The sequence below is a fragment of the Falco naumanni genome, chromosome 7 (assembly GCF_017639655.2).
Source record: "Falco naumanni isolate bFalNau1 chromosome 7, bFalNau1.pat, whole genome shotgun sequence".
NCBI classification, from domain to species: Eukaryota; Metazoa; Chordata; class Aves; order Falconiformes; family Falconidae; genus Falco; species Falco naumanni.
In genome coordinates, this window is record NC_054060.1 from 18,292,151 (window position 1) to 18,302,706 (window position 10,556).

General features: G+C 43.1%; 1 protein-coding gene across 1 annotated transcript; it reads right to left on the bottom strand.

Annotated features, from left to right (window-relative positions):
• Positions 1 to 90: 90 nt before the first annotated feature.
• MNS1 (meiosis specific nuclear structural 1) lies at positions 91 to 8,605 on the bottom strand. The gene is made up of 10 exons (XM_040600222.1): positions 8,552 to 8,605; positions 8,329 to 8,451; positions 8,024 to 8,151; positions 7,015 to 7,117; positions 5,966 to 6,195; positions 5,032 to 5,248; positions 4,844 to 4,951; positions 3,084 to 3,341; positions 2,046 to 2,171; positions 91 to 399 (listed from the first exon to the last, which is right to left on the bottom strand). The coding sequence occupies exons 1-10, from the start codon at positions 8,585 to 8,587 to the stop codon at positions 301 to 303; spliced, it is 1,428 nt and encodes a 475-aa protein (XP_040456156.1). The 5' UTR covers positions 8,588 to 8,605; the 3' UTR covers positions 91 to 300.
• Positions 8,606 to 10,556: the final 1,951 nt, after the last annotated feature.

Below are 10,556 nucleotides of genomic sequence, written 5' to 3' on the forward strand. Positions count from 1 at the left end.
TTATAGTCCATACTGAAATGCACACAAGCTTAGGTTTCTGCAGAGTTGCTGGAGAAAACATTTTTAACATTGCAACATCACTGAGAATAATTGAGAACTCCACAAGAGTTTATTGATGAAAACACAAGGACAACATACACTTAAAGAAAACTAACTGCTCATCAGTTTAGCAGTCCAGTCTTAAAATGGAGATTTTAATGATATTAAAAAGGAGTTCCTCACCGTTAAGAACATACGGAAATTTTCCTTAGAAAAGAGATGACACCTTGTGGCAAAGGAGGAGATGAGATGCAGGAAATTTCAGCTCTCTTCTGAAAAAGCATTACCTCTTCTCTTCTGGTAAGCCAGTCTAAATTCCTCTCCAAGCATGTTGACATCATCTTCGTCTCTGAGTATTCCCTGCAATAAGGGGAAGAAACATACATCGGAAGGTTAAGCAAGATTATTGTGGATCCCTGCAGTTTTCTATGGAAGTGAACGTAACAGCCTGTACCAGCGGTACCGGTGTGACCTTTCAAACAGCCCTGAAAACCGTCACAGAACTTTAACAGATGAGTTCCAAGCTGGCACAGGGGGTGCCAACCTAGAACCACCGCTCTTGTTCTTTGTGCAAACCATGGTGAGAACCCCGTAATGATTCCAGCGTGAGCACTGTACAAAAGGCAGCATTTACCCGCGTTCTGCTTCTAACAGCAGTGATCGTAGTCAGCACAGGTGCGGGTTTAGTAACATTAAGCAACTGCACGGTAAAGCAGCACTGGCTGGGGCAGGGCTCTCCCTCCACCTTTAGTGGTGTAGAAGTTGGCCCATACAAGGAAATAGTTTTGGAAATCAGCTGCTAATGAACAACTTAATCAGAACCTATGTTTTGTGGAAAGGAAACAGAAGAACCTAGAAATCTAAATCTCTTAACTAATTCTCAATTAATTTTAGGGCTAAAAATGTGCACGACCCACAGAACACACCTTGCAACATTTAAAAAAAATATTATAAATTGAATTTATACTGGAGGCTCTACAATTAGGTAGCACCTTCCTATTTAACCGCTTTGAGTCAAGCAACGTGGTGCGTGACCACGTGATTCAGACACACTGTTGAGACAGAGAAAGAATAAAGCAGAACCTCAACACCACGGAACAGGTCTGAGCCTTGGACACGCAGAAACAGCCAAGACTTCCTACAACGGTAAATTCAAACCAGAAAACTGTATCAAGATATTGTCGGTTTGAGTTATCCTTTAATCAAATCTATGTTAGGAAATAACTCACTCTCAATTTTACAAATTCAGGCACCAAATTAGCATATTAATACTTGAATAAAAATTATATTCTTCTGCATTTACCATGTTTTCCAGTACTGCAGAAAAGAATTTCTTTAAATAGTCAGATAATTCTCTCCCTACTGTAAAGGCATTTTTGCATCCCTCAAGCAGCTCTCCATTTGTGTGCCATTGGGTGATCTTTCAGATTATGTAGTGTAACACAAAATAAATTGTAGTTTGTTCCTATGACAAGAATTGCTTCCATCTTTGTAACTTTTAAAAACACAAACAAAGCGAACTTTGAAATGCTTCTGTAAGCGCTGCAGTTTATTGCACTGCAACAGAGAGGAGGCTTGTTCCAAGGTAACAGAAGACTTAGAAGATAGCCAACACTCTAAAGAAATAACTCCCAAAACCTCAACTGAGAAATCTGGTGGAAACAGGGTTTAAGATGCAGCGGACGCCTGTCTAGCCAGAAAAGCCCCGCTTTAAAACTTAACGTTCCGTATTCCAAAAACCGGATGCGCAAAGCACTGTGGAAGCTTTCAGCAAGTTCTGTTCTGGGTATCAAGACTGCAGTAGAGTCCGAAAGAATAGTTTTGTAAATTGCTTCCCAGCTCAAAAAGAAAAAAAAAAGAAAGGAAAAGGTGAGCACGGGAGAGCTGACACAATAAGGACTCCCACTGACTCCAGGAATTTACACGGTTCTGCAATTTCAACTAATCTGGGAGAAAACTGATTTACAGGACAAGTATTTAAAGCATTTAAAATAAAATTCACTTACTCGAGGAAGATAACCCAGTAATTTAGACGCATGCTCTCTCAGGAGTTTCTGTCTCTCTTCTTCAACAATCGCATGGATGTCTTCTTGTCTTCTCTCCTCTGTCTGTCTTTCTTCAAGTTCACGCTCCTACAGTAGAAGAGAAAGTTTTCATAACTGTTCATTTTCAGCTCTATGAATGTTTGTTTCCACCAATATTCACCACAGGATAAAATCTTCTGGTGAAGCAGATTTTGAACTTCTACTTATTTAACTCCTGGTCACAAGAAGTTAATTTGAAAAGGATGGAAATGCATAAGGAAAACGCCACACAGCACTATTTAAACAATACCTGTTTGGTAACTAGAAAAAGATCTCAAACAGTAGAGAAGACTGAATGCCCAGACACGGGGCTAGTCTGCTGTGTAAGCGTGTGGTCTCATACTAGAAGCCCTTCTAAAGGTAGTTAAGTTCTGATTCCTTCTTGGCTCTCAGACAAGTTAGTCTGTTCCTGCCCTACTGTTCTAGTCCAGGAAAAGCAGAAATAGGCACGTGTTCTCATGCTGATGACTAGAAATTGCAGTTCGCATTACACATGTGATGTACACCATATACAGGTCCAAAACCTGCAGTATGGGATTGCATGGCTTGTTTTCAGTTTACGCCTTTTCTTCCTCAGATGGTAATTCAAGAGACCTTGTCAAAAATCAAGGCTGGGGCTTCCCCTTCTCACATGTCTATCAGAGCCGCTGGGCAGGGATGCTGAACTGGATAACAGTCATGTCGCTGATCCTACGGCTCCTGAAGAGCCACTTGCAGCACACATCAGGTCATACAGGGGTCTAGGACTGTTGCTGACTCTCACCTCTTGAGCTACAAAGAAAATTTAGCTCTAAAAAGGTTTCTTGTCATCAAACCAAAACAAAGGCCTGCTTCCCCCCTGCACATTTCTCTGCAATCCCCCTGTCACCTTTCCCTATAACAATAGCCTTGTTGCTTAGGACAGCGGAAGTATTCTCATACTGAAACGCTTTGGCTCAAACCAAACGTGAAAACTCTTACTTTATCTGCAATAAACTGTTTGCGACGGTCTTCGATAACTTTTTCCACAGCCCTTCTGTGTTCAAGCTGTTTCATTCTTCGTTTCTGAGCGTTCATCTGTTCAATGCGATCGTCCTCTGCAAACTTGGCCAACATCTGTTGTCTGAAGGCTTCTTCCTCTTCTCGCATAGCTTGTCGCACCAGCTTCTTTAACGCCAGTTGCTCTTCGTATGTTTGCCTTAAGTCTAAGCGTTGCCTTATTCGCTTTTCGATTTCTGCCTATAAAGGAAATTTAATAAAATGCTGTTACTGAACATACTTTGGAAAAGTTTGATCACCATCAGCCAGTCTACCTGATTTATCTTGGAATAAGTTTACTGTAACTGTTACTTTCTAGTATAAATAACTGGAGCAAACACTCCGTATCTAATGGTGCTGTCCGGTATTAAACAGTTAAGTAAATGTCTCAAGATTCTCTAATTCCAGAACAAAAAGAGATTATTTTTTTCTACTAGCACGAAGTAAATCAACAAGACAAGTCATCCTGAACAACACTCTAAAAATAACAGTGTTAGGTGTATCAGCCTGCCTTACATTTTGTTTGTCACCCATAGCAAGGTAAGACAGCGTGTGGGCAAGCCCGTCAGAAAAAGCAAACGGCCATTCAAAAGCAAGTGTTCATTAACCCGCTTAACTTAAACCTGAACTTGAAAGTTACTGGCACCCTCCTTCATGAGATAAATAAGTGTATGAAGGGAACCATAAAGGTACTCAAAACCTTCAGTTGTCTTCCTGAAATTAAAACATAAATACAACAGGAATGGCAAAGGAAACTCAAAAGGACAGTTTTCCCTCCAACCACTTAATAAATAGACAAAGTGCTTGTCCAACTAACAACATTTAGAAAATAGCGTTGACAATAGACACTTGGTGCCAGAACAGAACTGAAAACAATTCAGATTCATTTAATACGCCTAAACCCATGTCAGAATTAAAAGATTTCTGCTTTGAACCAGCTCACAGACTCCAAGGGGCTCAAGGAGTCCCTCAGAAACATCCCAAAGTCACAAACAGCCCCGCAGACTCAGCAAATCCAAAGTGTGAAAAAAAACCCAACCCAACCCAGACCAGACTGCGACAGACCTGCCAGCATTGACAGAGGAAAAGTCATTGAAATGGGAGTTACGTGGCCTATGAAAAGCATCCTTGGCAAGAGAAGGAATTGCACACGGGATACAGGCTCACTAAATGTTCTTCGAGCATCAACTCCAGTGACAATGCCCAAAGACTGAGGGAGCGCTGCTCCACCACAAAGACATCAGAAGTAGTGAAGGGACAGAGGAAGGCTGGGTGAAATACTGTCTCTGCATTCGTTTTATGACTTATTTCTAGATCAGTGATTCAAAATGGTTTCTTTTTCTCTTTAAATTCTCACATCTGGTCTGCTTAAATCAGATTAGTCTACCCATAGCTACAAATGCTCCGTGAAATATGTTTTCCTGCATATAGACTACTACTTTTATTTCATAAATTTCATCCAGACCAGCTCCACTAACCTGAACGTTCTCCAGGAATTACGGCAAAGTTGCAATACTCCTCTCCACTTGCATTTCCCCTTAACGGTTTACACACAGGATCACGTAACATACACAGGACATATAAAAAAACCTGCTATCTGACAAGTACCAAAATACTCATGTATGTACACGCAGAAGTCCAAGGAAAGTGAAATATTCCCCCCCAGTGTGCAGGTACTGCTTCATCTACCTGCCAGCACCTACCATCTCCTTCTTCCTTTCTGTCTCCGCTTGTTCTTCCAGATACAGCTCTTGGCGGATCTGTTCCAGTTCTTCACGCTTCTGTTGTTCTCTTTCCAGGTTCTGGGCAATCTGGTAGAAGAAGGAAAGATTTCTAAATGAAAGACACCAATGTATACTATTTTTTTCCGAACAGCTTTAGTTTTTGCTACCATGCTTTGAAGCCTTTGCTTTTTCTCCTCAGTGTCTCGAACTTTAGCCATCCGATCTTCTTCTCTTTGTTGCTGAATGCTGGCAAACTCCGTAATTCTTCTATTTTCTTCTTCCATCTCTTCCTCTTTCCTTCTCCTCCAGGTAGCTTGTTCTTTTTTAAATTCTTCAATGTATGTCTGAGTTGCTCTCATTTTATCTAGCTTCAATTGTTTTTCCCTGTAGAAGACAGGGAAAAAATGTTATTTAACATAGAGCAGAGTAATATTAAACAGACCACCCTTAACAACATATTCCAGAGACGAAGATTTAAATGGCTCTGCTTACCTATTCAGCTGGGAACCAGGTACCTGCGTTGAAAATACTTATCACTGAATTGCCCCCAAAGGGGGATCTCATGCCTTAACACCTTTCTTCAGGAGGACACATTGGACACATAGGTCTCACTACTGCGTTTTTCACATGCTCCATCCGAACAGAAAGAAGGAAGCCCAGTAGCCTAATGTGCACCAGGATCTCCTAAACTTTTTATTTATTTATACTAATATCACTCTCTCCCCACCCCCACCCCTGCCCCCAGAAACCTCCTTTCCTATCTCTGTCCATGAGACAGGCATGCAACATGCCTCACAAAAAGGCAGTGACACGAAGCGAGGCAGAAATCTCTCATATGCCGTCATTGCCAGCACGATGGGCCCAATGGAAGCACTCCTTGGAATAAGGGGGATTTTGTATTTGGGGAACAAGGACACAACATCGACTGAAATGACAAGCACATTCTGATGTTTCAACAGCAAAATCCGCACAAGTCAGTCTTTTGTTAGTAAAATATGACCAAGGAAAACTAAAACAGGCCTCAGTCTATGAAACAAATGTGGAATTACACGAGTTGTTTTGTTTTAAATTAATAAATAATAAAATAGCAAAGTAACTAACATTTGATCTTCCTCATAGACCTTTCTTACAATTTCATCAATCATGACTCTCTCTCTTAGAAACTCTTTGTAAGCATCCTGCTTCTTCCTCTCTTTTTCCTCAAGCTGTTTCTCCAGTTCTTGCTGATACGCTATCTTCTCCTTGTGTCGCCTCAGTTCTGCAGAACTTTCTTCTTTGATTAGCCTTTCGTACTCCTCCTTCATCTTTTGGGCTATTTCACCCTCCTGTTTCTATAGAGGGAAAAAAAAAATTTGCAAGATTTTTTTTTACTCCCACTAATACAACTTGTAATGAAAAAATACGCAGTATAAAAAGGAATTACACTGCATTACAAATAAGGCAAGTTTTCTGTCTCAGCCTATCACGTCTTAATATGCTTAATAACTTAATTCGGTAAGTAGAACCCTCAATAACTACACAACTGGAGGAGAAGTAACAATATTAAAGGCAGTTGCGTGTTGAGCAAAAATGAAGTAAAGCATCCAGCACGAGTAAAACTAGCTCATGTTGGCATAAGAATTGGAATGTGGTGTAACCACGTAGAACATCCTCAATAAATGCATTGTCTTTATAGCAATATGTGTAAACTGATTTTTGCATAAAAAGTTAAAAATTAATCAGAATCATCTGTCTGATCACAATATTATTCTATATATAAATAGAAGTTCACAATTTTTCCTGAAGTTATTCAAATATATGTTTAATAATAGTAACATTTTCAACAATCTGTGCCTGAGGGTTCACCACAATAAGCAGTTACTGTACAAAGCGTATCAGAGTATTAACTTGGATAAATATTACAAACCCAGTAAAATAAAAACTACATCCATTCATACAGCCTAATTCACTATTACTTTGATTGCAACAGCAAAGTAAACCATTTTCTAAGCTAATTAGTCCTTCTTAACACAAAACATATTTTCAATAAACACTGAATGTTTACACCTACAGTATTTTACATTAAAAGATCAGCTTCAAAAGAGAAATGTTCATTCCCATACAAAGAGATACAACACTCAGGTGCTGGGATACACTGTGAAGCTAATTACCATTTTCTCATACCGCATAGCTTCTTTTTCAGCGATCTGTGCAGCTCGCTCTTTATTCATATAAGCGGATTTTAGCTTTTTTTCTAACTCTCGAAGTTCAAGACTAGTGGGGAAAAAAAAAATAATTTATCCTACTACAAGGAAGAAAGTACTCGTGGGGAAAAAAACCTGAGATTTCCATCATTATTTAAACACAATGCATAAAAAATATTCTGGGGGGGAAACTGCAATTTTAAATGAAAAATAATGCTCTAGTAAAAGAGCAGAAAAAGAAAACAATACCTGTTTAAAAATAAAAGAGTTATCGCTATTTCTACACGTGCTATTAATAGTTTGGCATATTTTACATGTAAGTATGTATATATACATAAATGTATACATAAACATATATGCCTACGTATATGTGTAAGTGTACATATATATATGGATCTATTAAAAACTAAAATTTTGTGGATCAGTTTTACCCTTATAAACAAAATCTGCTTACAATAACTTTTTATCATACCTTAATCTTAAAATAACTGTTCCTCCCAGGTCAGATTCACTTCCACTTCTGTTACAACTCTCACAAGGCCTGTCCTGTCAGCGCGCAGCTTGCAGCACCTGGCGCTGCTCTGGCCTCCCGCACTCACCTCCAGCGCTGCTCACTGACACCTGGAGCATCCCCTCCGAGCACTGCCCGCTGAGCACTGCGCAAAATCCACCTTTTCCTACGCTCTTACTACTTATTGCCTTCTCTGCTGCACAAGTTTAAAAAGTCAAAGCCTATTCTAAAAAATAAATGGCATATCAGATTTTAGCACACTAAAGCTTCCTCTCTGTTGCTTGAAAACATTGCATGCTCCATCCTGCTGCACCTACGGCTCAGTCCAACACACGATCAAGAAAAGTAAAATACGTGCAGGAAGCACACCGCTGGCCGGCTGCTCCTGTAACGGCACTTTTGCGAATTCAGATGGATTTACCAGAAAAGCTAGTTTAAAAAGCTGTCAGGATTTTGAAGCATTACCTGTTCTCTCTCACTTGTTGCCTCATCTTTTCGTCTTTAAGTTTCTCGTGGCTCAGCCTCGCCAGCTCAGCCGCCAGCCGCTCCTCCCGCTCCAGCTGCAGCTCCCTCCGGTTTCTGTCCTCCTCTGCCTGCCCAGGGCCAACAACGCCCGTCAGGCCCGTCACAGCCCGTGGCGGCCCCCGCAGGCCCGGCAGCGGGCAAAGGGCAGCACTACGCCTTCAGGGAACAACGGTGACAGAACCCCCCTCTGAAGGGTAAAGCCAGGCAGCGTGATCGCCTCTCCCCCCGCCGGCCCCGGCCCTTACCCGCCGCAGGGCCTCCTCCAGCCGCCGCTCCCGCTCCAGGGCGGCCCTCAGCCCGCCGACCCGCCTCCGCTCGCAGCGCTCCTCCGCCTCCGCCGCCAGCCCCACGGCCCACGGCCCGGACGCCTGCGGGCGACAAGAGAGAAGAGGTGCCGCAGGGAGCCGGTGCCACAGGGCAGCCGCGGCCCCGGGACCCCCGCCGCCACCCGCCCGCCTGCTCGCTCACCATCGCGCCCGCCGCCGCCGCCGGCCGCGCTGCCATGGCAACCAGCGGCGGGAGGGCGGGCAACGGCTTCAACTTCCGGGGGAAGCCCGCCCGCCGTGCTGATTGGCCGAGAGGGCGGCCCGCCCGCGGCACGTGACTCGGGGCCTTTAGCCGCTACTGGGCGGGGCCGGCGGGAGCGGGGCGGGGAGCTGGGGCAACCGGGCAGCGTGACGGGCCGGCGGGAGCCCGACGGGCGGGGCGGGGCCCCGCGGCCGCCTGGTCCCCGGCAAGGGGACCCCCCCCCCGGGCGGGGCGGGAGGAGCCCGGTCACCGCTGCATCCGCCAGCGGCACCCGGGGCAGCTCCTCTCACCTCCAGCTTCCCTCCTACGTGGGTCCCTCAAAAACTTCCCCCATTTCAGCTTCTCTACAGCTGTGTTTAAAATCCCCCCGTTACCTACTTTATAAAATTAATTAACAAGCTGAGCTGAAGAACACCTCTCAGAATCGGGTATGAAGTCTGCACGTTTCTATTGACCTGTGCTCAATATGCCTGTAGCAGCCTAGCTACGGGATAAAAATACTATTTAAAATCAGTTTCAAATCTTCTACAAAATCTCCCAGATCAGCAGAATTCTTGCTGAAGCTTTGGCTAGTCGCCCTTTTGGGGAGAAAAATATTTCCCCCCAGTCCTCAGGGGACTAGATAACTATATAGAAATTGTTTATATATATACATAAACAACTAAGTAAATAACTAAACTCTAGTAGACAATTAACTGAAAAGATACAAGTGGATGGAGATGAGACAGAATAAGACCCTAAACTTTCTCTACTGCTTCTTCCCAAATGGTATTACCACTACAGCTCTCTAAAAAACATTAAATAATCAGTTTCTTCAACAGCACGCCAGGAAACAAATGCCAAAACCCCTCTTCCCCAAGGATTCCATTGACTCAGGAAGAAGGTCCACCAACTTTCAGAGCTAAAGGCTTGGAGGTGGCACAGAGAAAAAAGGTGCAAAAGATCCTTTTGCTGTCCCCTTCTCCTTGGTGAACAGCTACATACCTCACTGGAAATAAATGGAAATTTCTCTCTTGTCAAACAAAATAACAAAATCAGGTTCCCTCACCTTGCTTCTGGAAATAACAGTAAACAACCTTCAGATTTAATGTTTGATCTTTGCTCACACGATATCCTCAATTTGGAACAGCAACACTCTCAAATGAGAACAAAAGTGTATCTTGACTTAGCCTCCAGCACAGCAAGGCGTTCAGACAGAAAAGTGGCAGTAAAAATGGTCGAAAACCCACACATATCTCAGAGATCAATAAGTCTGTTTACAAAGTTCTTTTTAAAATCAAGAGGTGGCTTATATTTGCATGGACACGGTACTTGTGAGCAGCGTACCTTTCACAGAAGGGACAGGACACAGCTCTACTATCTGCTAAGATCCCAAAGGGAAAAATATTTTGTGCCTTCCAGTCCTCAGTGCCTCATTGTTCATCTCCCATCCTGTTCAGGTTTGCTGCAGCGTTTAAAATGCTAAGAAGAAAGAAACACAACCAGAGAATTCTTTTATCCTCGATACCTTATGGCAGTTTGTGTTCAGAAATTCTTACCTTTAATGCCCTGGTTGTTTTCCTGAACACAAATTAAGCCACAGGGACAGTTCAGTAAACATACGGTGTGTGCAGATTTCCGAAGAAAGGCTAAGTAACTTCAGCACGTACAGTCACCCATGCAGAGAACAGAGAGGGGAAACACTTCAGAAACATCCAATATACCCTTGCCCTGCTCCTTCCGTGAAAATGAGTACGTACAGATGGAAACCCATCCTTTCCCCCAGTTCAGACACACCTGCTGGTCTCGCCTCGATTTGAGAGCTCCCCCAGGAAAACTTTAGAACAGGCTCCTGTTCTAAAGCTTGGTCATCTAATTTTTTTCCCCCCTTACATCCAGCCAGAACTCTCCCTTTTTTCTCAGCTGGTGACCACTGACTTCTCAGACTCCCACTGTACTTTTCAGC

Excerpts from the sequence above, each read along its gene's own strand:
- MNS1 (XM_040600222.1), bottom strand. The coding sequence starts at position 8,587 with ATGGCAGCGCGGCCGGCGGCGGCGGCGGGCGCGATG. Across the intron at positions 7,118-8,023 it reads CAACAAGTGAGAGAGAACAG|TCTTGAACTTCGAGAGTTAG; the intron begins GTAATGCTTCAA and ends TTTCCCCACTAG. Across the intron at positions 400-2,045 it reads TACTGGGTTATCTTCCTCGA|GGAATACTCAGAGACGAAGA; the intron begins GTAAGTGAATTT and ends CCCTTATTGCAG.